General features: G+C 44.2%; 1 protein-coding gene across 2 annotated transcripts in view; it reads left to right on the forward strand.

The window, feature by feature from the left end:
- LOC144729515 (neuropilin-2-like) overlaps positions 1-14,415 on the forward strand; it is a 143,699-nt gene that overhangs the window by 50,938 nt on the left and 78,346 nt on the right. For both annotated transcript variants that reach the window (XM_078609849.1, XM_078609846.1), the window contains exons 4-5: positions 2,904-3,128; positions 14,184-14,339. In XM_078609849.1, the coding sequence (XP_078465975.1) occupies positions 2,904-3,128; positions 14,184-14,339 (381 nt within the window). The remainder of the gene's footprint in view (positions 1-2,903; positions 3,129-14,183; positions 14,340-14,415) is intronic.

Consider the following 14,415-nt stretch of genomic DNA (forward strand, 5'->3'; position numbering starts at 1 on the left):
GCCAAGCGGGTCGCGGCGTTTATGTGCGTGGTGGGACGGAGTCGCCAAAAATAAATAAATTACGATTTTGACTTCCGTTTATTCGGGACCCCAGGGTCCCGCCATGAGGTTCAGTTGGCCAAATACCTTCCTGAGTGGGCTCTCGGGAGCCCTCTCTCGTAGAGGCCCTTTCTGCCAGCAGTGACATGAGCAAGCGATTGCAGCGTTGTGCTTGTATCTCTGTGATGCAATGTGTTCGTTCCTATTCTATAACAAAGCATGTCCTGTAAACGACCAGTACACCCACAATGCAGTGTTGTGTCGCAATGCAATGCAACGTATGTGTATGTTAAACTTCTTTCACACCAGACGTAGCCAACCGTGCTAATCGGAGGTGCGAGGAAGGACAAAAAAAAAACGCAGCATCATTACACTGGACATAACACCCAGCTTTCACAGCGCGACATGCTCTGGCTGTAGGGTACACTGTGTGCTGCACGTGAATTTCGTCGCGATCAAGAATGCTCAGCGCTTATTCATCGTGTGCACAATGGTGCAAAATGGCATGCAAGCTCGTGTTTACAAGCAGATGAGTGATTCATGCCCATAAATGATGTGTGTTTTACACCGCAAAGTAATGGCAGGTGAACGTGACACGCATTCGTGGACTACACACTTACATATAGGTCGGTGTACAAACCCAATGTTATGCTCCGTATTGAAGTTCACTCTCGGTTTAATTATGCGATATGGACATGATATTACAGTACGGTAAACTGATGTGACTCGCTGCATTGAAAAATTACGACGTGAATGAAAACATTTTAACCGTGTGTATTTGTTTCCGTCTCTCCTAGCTTTTAAAAAAAAATATGCACGATACGGATTTTAGTTTGCCTGAGTTGCCACTTTGATTGGCCAGAGTGCAAGACACATTAATGTTGGCAAAACCGAGGGCAGCTGTTTTAAGCATCAAAGTAGTGCCACATTTACATTTCCCATTTGTCAATGTGTATGAGGGAACTGTAAGTGAACGCACACGTGATCTGTGATTTCTAACCAAAAACAAGAAACTAATTTCATTCGTCAATGACGCTGTGGCCTAAAAAAAAGAACGAAAGTCTAAAATAGGCAATGTTTTGGGAAATTGCATTTCCCCACAGTGCACGCAGAGAGAGAGAGAGGCCTGAGAGGTCGAGTCCTTTCTCTGTGTGCTGTGAAGAAGGACCATTACCCAAAACGTCGCCTATTATACAATGTTTTTTCTTTTCAAGGCCACAGCGTTATTGACGAACGTGTCGAGTGGTTTCTTTGTTCGCTGCGCTTGAGCACCACTGGCAACGTAGCAGCAGCAGCGTCACCAAATAATTAGTGAATTCTAACACTGCGTTTCAGGATTGTTGGCCAGATGATAATCATTGCGAATGGCTCGTGCCTTTTCTGTTCTTTGCACAAAAAGTTCGTTTGTGAAAGTAGCTTAATCGCCACGTAAAGTCTAATTATTGCAAATGGACTCTGTGTTCCTTGTTATTTTTTTGCAGTGACCCTTCAAGCACAACATTCTTAAGTTGTTGTTGTTGTTGCCATTAAACGTCCTCTTGTTTTGTGAATCCTCAAGTGGGATCAGCCACATTTTGTTTGACCGTAATTAAATTCAGATTGCTTTCGGTCGCTACGCAGTACAGGCAATAATATCCAACTGTCACGTGTAATTGTGTGGTTTTCATTTTAGTTTTTGTGCAAAAATTCCACTGTATGCCAAGCACACTGCTAACATTCACTCTGGACATTAACATAGATTACTTTTTGGTGTTGAAGCTTTTGGGTGGAGTGGTGGCACAGCGCTAGGCGCACTGCGCTAAGACCCCGCCAACCTGAGTTTGATTCCCCGATCATGGTTCGCTATCAGTGGCAGGTTGATGTCTGACATGGTACTGTCTCCTCGTCGCCAACATGCACTCACCAGCACGGCGAAGGATGTGCACACAATCCCCGTGCAGCGAATGCTGCACTGGAAAGCCACAGCAGTCCTTTGACAATTGGCCGTAAATTGTTGACTTATAGATTTCGTGACTGCAGGAATTCATATTCTTGAAAGACCCAAAAATATGGCTGTAAATTAGTTTAATTTTTTATTTTCACTTCCAACACATTTTGTAATACAGTATACCAATACGCTCACACAAATGTATGCAAACGTAATGTCTTTCAAATACGCATACATATATTGAAAATGCTGCAGTAAGCATCTGCGAGGGCCAGCTCAACACAAGAGAGTGTTGGTAATGTGGGTTGCGCCGTGCTAAACAATGCATTACGTTGCTCCGACCCAACTCATTAGAATTTGTCAGTAACCATCTGTGTTTGTTTCTAGTCCTAAGCTCGTGGTGGAAATTCTACATTCCCATTGCAGGGTCCAGACCCCCCCCCCCCCCCCCCATTAAACAAACACTGCTGACCACCCACAAAGTAGTACTTATTTTACAGATGTCAGAGGGATGATAGACTGACCCAAACCCTTGAACGGGATTTTAACTCGCAAACGTGTGTGTGTGTGAGTCAGGCATTCTGCCACGGAGCCATGTGCAGCCAACTGACCGTATTGGTATAAATTATGCAGAACATAGTTTATATGTTCTGCATGTAAAATAGGCATGGGATTGAAAAAGTCAAAGTAAGAGGGAAACAAACTGATGCAATAAACTAGAAGGGGCTCATAATTTATAAATCACAAAAAAATCTTGCACTGAAATTTAACCAAGCACCAGCATACAATATTGAAAATATTGTGACAGCTCCCTCAAAAGTAATTATCAGAGACGAGCTTTGTTTTGAATTGTGCAGATGTGCTTTGTTTGCCTGAGACAGGAGTGAGAGAGGCGCGTGTGCTCATTGCATCTGCGCGACATTTCTTTCCCACGCAGACGAATGCTCCAATACGTTTACGACGCCCAATGGAACGCTGCAATCACCCGGATACCCCGAACCGTACGGCCACAACTTGGAGTGCACCTACATCATCTCTGCTCCGCCACAGTCTGAGATTGTCCTGCGATTCCACGTGTTCAGCCTGGAGGCTGAGCCGGCTGCCCAACCAGATGCCGAGTGTCGATTCGACCGACTGGAGGTGTGGGACGGGCTGCCGCACGGTGAGTGCCACGGTGGCGAGATGTTAACTCCCTCGCCTGGTATGCAGGAGGTCATGGATTCTATCCCAACCCTGACGCCAAAATATTTTGAGTTTGCGCGTTCTCCTCGTGGTCGCGTGGATTTTTCATCCGGTCCTCCAGTTTTTCACCTCCCCATTTGGCTGCAATACATTTCCACATGATAAGCCACTTAGTTAAGATTCCATTTGTTGCCAGGTCGCTTCCGATAAAGAGCTATATAGCTCAGCTGGCTTTACCTGATAAAATGAAAAGTTAAGCTTTAGTTGTTTAGTTTTCGAGTGACGAGCGGTGAGCCGGGTACCCAGGTCTTGGTGGTTTTCCCATGTCAACACTATTTGCCACTGCCGAGGTCAAACGCAATGCGTGCCGACTGTCGTGATGATTTGGGTCAGGGCAACTTAACGCAATGATGAACATGGCAGCGATGTCGTGCTGCCTCTTTCAACTAAAAGGCGTGCTTCATGTGTCATATTGACTGGTGGTTCAGTGCAACGGATGCGATATTTAGGGTGCATTCAGTTGCACGCTCATTTATAATAACTGTAGGCTGCGGCCTGAATCGCCTTGCTTAGCATAGTTTAATGCGACGCTTAGTATTTGTCCGAATATATTTATGTAAAAGAGAGCAACTGCCATGTTGAGATATTGAAAATTAGATGTTTAATTCTCAATCTGCAGTGTAAAGCTGCCTATGGTTGTAGCTTGTTTTGATATGTACTGCATTAACATCTTCATTTCATACACTGAATGGTAAATTATGTTACGGAGTCAAGCGTGCAATTTGTATTGCAAGGTAATACTTAATTCTGCAATGATGATGTGTTTATGTATAAGTCATGCACTGTAATGCAAAAAATGCAAAAGAAGAAAATGGTAAGATTCAAATTTGTAACACAAAAACTAAATCTGTAACATAAAATCTAATTTCTAACAAAAGAATTGTGCCGGCCAGAAAACTATAAGTTTTACCACAATGCAGTCCTTTAGGAACTGCTGATGGTTTTTTACATTACGCACACAGGCTGAGTGCTTTCAGTACACGTGTGTGTGTTTGAAACTAACAAGACATGGCACAGACAAATGCATTACGAATGCAGACTTTTTTTTACACTTATCGGTATGTATAATGTTTGGGAGCACGGTTTTTGTTAATGCGATGTAATGAAGTGCCCAAACTTGATGCATTTAATATTCCCACAAGGGACCCTGGCAAGACGCCGGTGTGCGCATGGTTCAATTGTCAAATTCACGCGGCCTTTATGCACACCACATTGAGCCTCATGCAATGCGAACGGTGCTCAGGGCTGACTCAGCCCTCCGGCAGAAATACAATTCTGATCACTCGTGGTGCGATAATTTAATATACAAACTTGGTCCTTTCACATGCCTCTCCCTATAGCTTGCTGCAAATTTTGAAATAATTCCTTATTGTTTCGTGGACTAAGGAAATCGTGTTTGATTTGGGAGAAATATAGAATAATCGAGTTAGATGTTGCACGTTTTTGAATATAGGGCCCAACATGTCGTGGTGACAGCACAAAGAGAGACGCAGCCACAATAGCGTTTCCCTCTTCCTGCCCCCTCATTCTCTGGCCTTGGGATTTATAGAAAAAAAGGTCTCAGTGCATTAACCGAACATAAACACATACCAGGCCTCTCGAATGCATGTCTGTAACGGCGTTTGGCGTCTCGCTGCAGCGTGCCAGTTTTGGTTCCCCTTCCTTCAGGCTTCCACGTTAATTCCACACAGCATCAATCATATTCCACTTCATAACAGACTTCATGAGAACGCTTGCTACACTGGTCAACGACGCTACGAGATTGGGAAAGCACCGCGATTCGGACCGCAAAGCAAAAGACCGTTGAAACTTTTGCGCGCGAGCCTCCATCTTTCTTAATTGTAGGCACATGCTCACGCACTGCCCAGCCAAGGCGCCACTTTACACCCCGCAGCCCAAATAACACTGGGCAGCGGCAAGGCACAAATGAGCCATTTCCTCTGCACTAACACCCTTCCCAGCCTGCACGGATAGAGTGGCCACTTGCCTGCCTGCGTGTGTGCGGTGGACCCCTCTGAGTGCCCCTAAATCACACTGCGTTGTGCGCCGAGGGGTATCGGTATCGTATAGATCTGGGTCAGCTGTTGGTGGATATTTAAAAGGGCCCTTCGTGTCAATGAGGCGTGGCCCCAAGGTGCATGAAATGTTAGACACATGGGAGCATTGTAATTCCCCCAAACCAGCATACATACTTTTATAATCGTTGCCTTCTCCAAGAGGGCAATGGCGTGAGGTTAGTTTGACCGGTGACCCAACGCACAGTAACTCTTCCCCGAGTGAAAATCAAAGGGATCAAGTGTTGGTGCAGCTTAGCTGTTAAATTAATGTACCGGCGGTTCGTTTATTTTGTTGTACCAAAAGACACAAGGAGTCTTGAGGAATGTAAAGAATATCACGCCGGCGTTAAATGCGTACGTCAAAATAATAGTCGAGGCAAAATTCGTGTGCATCACGCAGAAAGCTGTAGCGCTAACTGAAACATCGATAAAAACTACGGCCAAGTGAAAGTCTATCCCTCCTCACACACGCTCTCAATCTCACTTTAGCTCAAGACAAATCACTTAAGTGCTGCGAGACGAATGAAACAGTATCCCCCATTTGCAGTTGCGATTATGCAATGTTTTACAGCCACGCCACAGTTGCCCCCACCGTAGCGGGACATTTACAAGTTATTGTGTCGACATTTTCGAAGACTACCTAACAGCATAATCAACTGCATTCTGCGTTGGCCCGTGATATGGGATCATCAGTGCAGTGATGATGTGCGGCCTAAACACAGGATATGGATCCTTGGCGATTATTGACGTCTTGACCCACAATCTGTTTTCAAACTGATGGGTACGTTCGCCTATTGAAGAGGATGCTAGCTAGAATAACAAATACTGAGGATGTGTCAGTTTTTTTTATGCGAGCAAAGGGGAAGGTCACGAGGTGCGATGCCACCACACGTCACCGTCCCTTCCTTCCTCGCGCTCGACGTTGCAGCTGTGCTCTGACCTCCCAGCGTCTGCTCCTAAAGTATCGCACCATTTGGCTTTATGCCTTTCCTTTGGCCACAAACCTCCGTATCTCCACTCACAATGCCAGTCACGGTGAACTGCCATCCTCCTCCGTTCTCCAACACAGAATTCCACTCATCTCACAATTTCCTTCATTTTCCCGATTGCATCGATAACCATGTCCAAAGCCAGTCAAGATGTCGTGCGCGGGCACTGGATGACATGAATGAGTACAGGGTAGCAGTGGCATATTGCTGTAATTTGTGAGACGGGGCTGATGTTGGATGACATGGCTTTCGAGTGGCGGGGGGGGGCATACACCCCCACCCCCGTCCCCTCCTACCACACTAGTGGCCTGCCTAGGAAACTGTCTTGTCACATTTGAGTTTTATATTCTTAGGTTTTTTCGGTAAAGTCACGTTGGTAAAACATCAAAATTAATGAATATAAAATAAAATAAAACAAAAATCTTGACGTTTCGGACGCAACACAAGTCTCCGTCATCAGGTGGAACCGTCACAGCCGAATTAGCTGCATCAAGTGAGGCAATGATTCAAGAAGTAATCCCTTATAAGCAAGTTGAAGGGGGGGGGGGAGAGGGGGGGGAGCTCATCAGAATGTGGTAGCCAATGAATGGAACGTATCGGGAGGGAGGGGGGCGGGGCTCAAAGACAGCACGGAGTGCTAAGTACAACGCATCGGGAGGGGGAGGGGGGCCAAAACAATGAACGACGGCTTGGACGCGGTTGCTGCTGCACACGCCAACACAATGGACAGAGAGGGGAAGGGGAGGTCTGATACACATGATAGACAAAAGAACGAAAATGCCCATGTTTATATCAATGCTGGCTGAACAATCAAGAGAGTACTGTTAAAAAATAACTGGGGATGTTAACACTCGGTAAAGTAAAGTAAAATAGTGCCTGTCAGATAAGATGGTCCAAAAAAGTGTAATTAAGTCTTTTTTGCGTGGTTGATAACATCTTTCCAATGATTACTAAGTTTGTACCCATCATCACGGTTGAAATTATGTCTGTGTTTGTATATTTGTATGGCTTCGTGTACAAACCTTTGATGGTAGCCGGGAGGTTTGCAGAGAACCTTGGTCTCGGAAAAGACAATTTCATGAGAGCCCACCGAGTTGTAGCAATGATCGGCAACGGCAGAAGAATCAGTTCTGCCGTGTTTCAGATCTGACTTGTGCTCGCGGACACGATCAGAAACATGACGTTTCGTTTCTCCAATGTAGCAATCACCACAAATGCAACTCAATTTGTAGACTCCAGGATACTGTAAGTCAGGAACGACATCCTTCACAGATGGAATCAGATCACGGATTTTATGCACTGTACTGAATCGGACTTGGATCTTATGTTTGTTTAGAATTTTGGAGATCTTTTTGGTCACGCCTGCTATGTATGGTAACGTGATGGTTTTGGTCGGAGTTTCAAGTGGCTGTTTCTGTGTGGTGGGAGAGACAGCTTGGCGGATAGTACGGTCAGAGTATCCGTTCATCCTGAGGGCCCGATGTACATGTCTTAATTCACCGGTCAGGTGGTGTTTGTCAGAAAAAAAAACACCACCTGACCGGTGAATAAAGACATGTACATCGGGCCCTCAGGATGAACGGATACTCTGACCGTACTATCCGCCAAGCTGTCTCTCCCACCACACAGAAACAGCCACTTGAAACTCCGACCAAAACCATCACGTTACCATACATAGCAGGCGTGACCAAAAAGATCTCCAAAATTCTAAACAAACATAAGATTCAAGTCCGATTCAGTACAGTGCATAAAATCCGTGATCTGATTCCATCTGTGAAGGATGTCGTTCCTGACTTACAGTATCCTGGAGTCTACAAATTGAGTTGCATTTGTGGTGATTGCTACATTGGAGAAACGAAACGTCATGTTTCTGATCGTGTCCGCGAGCACAAGTCAGATCTGAAACACGGCAGAACTGATTCTTCTGCCGTTGCCGATCATTGCTACAACTCGGTGGGCTCTCATGAAATTGTCTTTTCCGAGACCAAGGTTCTCTGAAAACCTCCCGGCTACCATCAAAGGTTTGTACACGAAGCCATACAAATATACAAACACAGACATAATTTCAACCGTGATGATGGGTACAAACTTAGTAATCATTGGAAAGATGTTATCAACCACGCAAAAAAAAAGACTTAATTACACTTTTTTGGACCATCTTATCTGACAGGCACTATTTTACTTTACTTTACCGAGTGTTAACATCCCCAGTTATTTTTTAACAGTACTCTCTTCATTGTTCAGCCAGCATTGGTATAAACATGGGCATTTTCGTTCTTTTGTCTATCATGTGTATCAGACCTCCCCTCCCCCTCTCTGTCCATTGTGTTGGCGTGTGCAGCAGCAACCGCGTCCAAGCCGTCGTCCATTGTTTTGGCCCCGCTCCCCCCCCTCCCCCTCCCGATGCGTTGTACTTAGCACTCCGTGCTGTCTTTGAGCCCCGCCCCCCTCCCTCCCGATACGTTCCATTCATTGGCTACCACATTCTGATGAGCTCCCCCCCCCTCTCCTCCGCCCTTCAACTTGCTTATAAGGGATTACTTCTTGAATCATTGCCTCACTTGATGCAGCTAATTCGGCTGTGACGGTCCCACCTGATGACAGAGACTTGTGTTGCCTCCGAAACGTCGTGATTTTTGTTTTATTTTATTTTATTTTCATTAATTTTGATGTTTTACCTACGTGACTTCACCGAAAAAACCTAAGAATATGATTCCTTGCAGTCATGAAAGCTTCAAATCTAGAATTACATTTGAGTTTCTCTCCAACACTTTAATATTCTAACCCGATTACAAATAGTTTTCCGTTACTGCCTGATGGTTCTCGGTGGCTGCACTCGTGGTTCCTCTACAAACTGCGTTTCGCAGTTGAGTCTCCTTTAGTTTCACTGCTGCTAAATGTTCAGCCTTTGATGCTGCTGGCTGGGCCAGGCTGTCGCGTACACATTCCAGATGCACTCTGGTAGGCTTGTACGTTAATTAATGTTTTCTTATGAGACTGTGCAGTCCAAATGTGTTCTATCCCACTGCAGACGGGCAATGCTCTCGCTGAGGAATCGATTCATAATCAGATGGTCGTGAGTTGTATGTCAGTGAAAAGTAGAATCAAACTTTCATTCCTACGAGGTTAAGTGGACATGTACTGGTCCCCACCATTGGAATGTAACATTCCAAAACCTGGCTCAAGACATGTCAATGGAGATGAGTCCGACCCAAATGCGAGTTTGAACATGTATGTATGTTGGACTTCTTTAGCACCGTACGTAGCCAACCGTGCTAATCGGAGGTGCAGGGGAAGGGCAACAAATTAAACACAAAAAGCAGTTTTCAAGAAATGGATTTTCAGTCTAGATTTAAAAGGGCATATCCCCAGTGGCTACCTCATATCGAAAGGAAGAGCATTCCAGATGGCCGCAGAAGCGCATCTAAAAGCACACGATGCAGTTACCGTCTTTGTTCAATGGCCAGCCAAAAAGTCCCTGCGAGGATGAAGATACATCGGATTTATTTTTGCTTATAGGTGGCATATTTTGCAGAATTTAGTGGCTCGCATTATAGTTGAGGCGATTTATGCAGTTATAGGCTTACTTTTTAATTGGTTCAGTGTAGTTCTAATTATTTTTTTTATAATATATAAAATATATCATTTATGTGATTAATTGTCGTAGCCATTTTGTGTGAGTATGAAATGTAATCTCAATAGTGCTGTAGGAATTAAAACTGTTGAGTAATGCGGAAATAGGACCAACGTTAATTTTTTCTCAGGTTTTATGCTTTTTATGCAATGCTGTTTACATGAAGTAACACTTGTATTGTAGCTATTCTACACTCAATATCATACATTTAAAAAATGTATGATATTTTAGATTGTCCTATGGCAAAAATTATTGTAAACGTAAATAGTCTGTGTTACCGACAATTATGATTAATACAATTATGCACCAAAGCAACTTAGCAGCTTGGAATTTGTTCATTAAATTATTAATTGAATATTTTAATTAAAGGATTTCACATGAAACCTCGAATCGACTTCAACAAAAGCACGATTTTGGTGTGGAATTTATTGAAAGTGGCTTGTGTTGTTCATTTTTTTATAGAACGTTATCACACTTTGCGTATTCTGTAAATACCAGGTGGCGTTATCGAGCAAGCTGTTCACTTTGAGTATCAATCTCTTCACGCTCACACGAGCAATGGGTGGTGCTCATTTCTGTCAGTCGGCAAAGCCGGTCAGGGGAACCAGATATCCTGCAGAGTATTTGTTACATCATTTTTTTTCTCGTGGCCAAAAATGTGCAGGCTTCTCTCACAGTTCACAAATTACAAAATTGAATATTTCCAGCAATTACAGAATAATTATAACACAAATGCTGGCAAAAAAACACGAATTTCAATGCATCTCAAGGGGGTTGAACTGCAAATAATTATAATGCATTGGAATAAAGTTGATGTGAACAAAAATGCATCACTGTACCACTAAACCAACGTTGCTATGTCTCACCTCACCTTTCTCTACAAGTGTCTGCGTGTGTTTACCGACTGTAAGCGACCTAAAGCTCCAAAGCCTTGACAGTGCTCTCTGAAATCCGGTCAGAATACTGAGCATCGCATCAAGGCCAACGTTACGTGGGATTTATTTCGATTGCTGTTATTCCTCACGCCCCGTGACTGTGGATTTTTATAACCACTTGTTGATAGCACTGACTGTTTGACATCTTTTCCAGCCACTGACCATCACAGTAAGACGAAACATGTATGCAGAGCAGTCATTAAAATAAGTGAAGCTTTTGTGAAAGTTGTTTTTGCCTACGTGACCTCACTACAATGTTACAGTACCTTTGTAGCTACTAGAGGACACCATCTGTATGTCTGAGTATCAGTCATGTCAACTTGATCTAGCCACTGACCTTAAACTGCGAAAGGTACACGACTTTAAAGTGCTTCAGGACATCATCAACGTCTGTGATATGCTTTTACTAAAGTTTCATAGCATGTGCATTTATTGAAAATGATCCCTCTTGTGTTTGGCTGAATGAATAGTGACGGTGCAAGTCTACGGCCAGATCAATTAGCCAGGAAATTGCTTCAGTTCATGTTCAGTGACTGAGAGTAATGGGACTGTTCTATAAATACCCGGCACTTGCTGATGAACACAGGTAGATATAATATGCTGTAATTAAGAATACAAAAAGTTTAAAAAATAATCTAATATTTTACCATCATAGTATGCCACCCACATATGTGATAACTTTAAGGCCATGCTATCTAAAGGAGATTATGAGCAGATCCACTCCGTCAGCCTGGCTTCAAACGATGGAAAGAGTTCGCATCTTCCATGTCTTGTGGAGTAGAACAAGACGGTAATTGTACAGCAATCTAACCTTTTTTTACGAGGGATTATTAACACAATACTACATAGTCTCACCACGTTATCCCAATGCCACAATCGTGATAAGATATTGTGTACAGCAGCGCCCAACCTATGCTTCCAAACGTGAAATTGGCACGGCTCAAAAGCTTGTAATACACCCTAACATCATTCCCAGCCAATGAGTCTGGCTGGAGATAATGCACTTTCAACGTGCCCTCGAGCTGTCGTGTAAATCAGATCTAGCCGATGATACTGGCGCAACTTCACCCCATTATATCAAGGTCTTAATGCGTACGTGTAATCATAGTCTCACGACAGCACCATCTGTTTGTATCACTCGCGAAGCATTTGGGGGGTGAGTGGGGCGCGGGAGGTTTTTTTTGCCAACATCATTTTGTTCACAAACAAATTCGACTCGCCACCTCCCTCCCATCACACCGAGCGGTGGGTGAATAGGGATTAAGAGATGATGGGGGGGGGGAGGTGGGGAATTGCGTCTAGCAGCAGAGACTTAAGGAGCTCACCCGGTGATGAGAGGGACACCGCTCACAGTTGCGCGGGGATTTTTAAGCGAGAGGATATGTCAACCGCTGTCAATGGGGGAGCACGGATCAGCAGGGATACGAACGCGTCATCTGGTTTAACCTTCTTTATGTGAACATATGTTTGCCTTACCCTTATAGAATATCCGAATAAAGATTTTAATCGGTGGTGTTGCAGTGCGAAATTAAGCTGATTTCCTGCTCAAATGAGCATTTCTGCTGATGCTCATTGCCTATTTACAGCCCTCAACCGGTGGTGGAAATTCCACATTCCTTTGATAGGGGTTGAGTCTCTCCAAAGGATAACTACTGTTGACTGCGGTGTGCCTTGTTCATAGCGTTCATAGCCGGATCAGGGGTTGACTCAGCCCCATCAAACCTTCAGGGGCGAATCAGGACAGGTTGTTTGATGAATAAACCTTCCCTTGTCATGGGACTGTGCAATTTCTACCATTGGCTCAAGGCCAGCAACTTACGTGAGCACTGCCCCAATGCTTGTTTGAGGAGGTAGACACATTGACTTGTCTTGCGCTATACGTAGGAAGACTTTAGTGGATTTTTTTTGTAACGTACCGGTCACTCAGAACATCACTCATTCATTAATTTGTATGATGTTCAGCCCAGGAAAGCCTCAAGACACTCTTCCAGGAGGGTCTTGACAAGCTTCCACATTGGGAGCGATGATCGGCCACGTGTGTCCGCGATTCGATCGTTCGCAGCCTCGATTCCCCAAACTTGGACCCCCGACGCCGGCACACAGCGGTCTCCTCTCTCTTGTGCGAAAGACGTTACGGGATTCTCTTTTTATTTTGTAACGGGGATCCAAATTGCGAAGCGGCACCACGGCGCGTGTCGTTTGAATGGGGCGGCCGCTGGTTATAATCGAATGGCGAACGCCGTCGGCTGCTGGGCCCGCGTCACCGCCCCGTCACTTGAGTCACGCACATCGCAGAGGCGTTTCGTTTCTTGTTGTTGTACCGGGGAAATGAATAGTGTCAGAATGAGAAGGAGCCGACTGACCGAAAAGCCCTGTCACGGTCTCATCTTTTATCGGGGTTTATCTCTGCCAAGACATATGCTGGTCAGCCATCGTCAGGCAGAGGTTCCGGAAATTGCACGAAAGCCTCTCCCTCCGTTCGGCAATGGTAGCACCATTCGGCGGTGCATTGGAAATACATGTGAGACAAAGTCTGTGGACAGTGGTTTACTTGCAGTACAAGTTCACAAACATTGATGTTTTCAACATGTACAGTATATGAGTCTCATTTTAGATGTAATGTCAATCATAATAATGAATGATCAGGGGCTGTATATACTATATACACATGTTATTGCATGAATGGTCTCATGATGCAAAAAATATATCCTATATATGAACTCTGTATTATTCAAAAAGTAATAAGTATGAATAGCTATCAGTAAATTTAAATCCAATTGGACAGCTTAATATTTGGCATTTCTTGAAAGCGTGAGCTGTATTGATAGGATTTTTTGCCAACGACAATTTATTCTTGACCCCGTGAAAACATTTACTTTTTAAAGCTGCTTTATATGTCACTATCATCATATATTCACATTTTTCAGAGAACCCGTAACAATTGACTGTCATTTCCAAATGCAATTGACTTGAACTTATATATTAAATGCGCCATTTATGAAATGCATTCCTAACATTGTGTCTGTCTTATCATTCGTTTCTCTCTCTCTGCCTTTTTATTTTCTCTGACAACTCTTCCTTATCTTCCCTCCCACTCATTCACTTTTCTTTTGACCTGTCCCTCGGTCTTATCATCTCTATTCCTTGAATGCCTTTCACACCCTCTCTATTTCACTTCAATAACCCTCCTCCCACATTCAACGCCCCTCTGTAAATGTCAATCCGTTGCACCCTCTCTGCCATTTCCTCTCTCTTCTGTCTGCTTTTCCCCATCTCATTCTCTCCCCTCTCATTTCCGTGCTCTCTCTCTCTTGTTTTTCAACTCTCTGCCCATTATAATGGGTCCTGCTGCTGCCACAGTTGGGCCACTGATTGGCCGTTACTGTGGCAGCAAATCACCAGGGGAGATAAAGTCTGTGTCTGGGATTCTCTCCGTCACCTTTAACACGGATGGCGGCATCGCCAAGGATGGCTTCTCTGCAACATACAGGATGATTCAACGCAAGATCATTGAAAGTAAGTCCCTGATATTTGACATTTAATTCCCCCTCCGAACTTCAATATATAGCGAACTATGTGTAAGAAAACCATG

This window comes from Lampetra planeri, chromosome 2 (assembly GCF_965212315.1).
Source record: "Lampetra planeri chromosome 2, kcLamPlan1.2.h2, whole genome shotgun sequence".
Taxonomy (NCBI): Eukaryota; Metazoa; Chordata; class Hyperoartia; order Petromyzontiformes; family Petromyzontidae; genus Lampetra; species Lampetra planeri.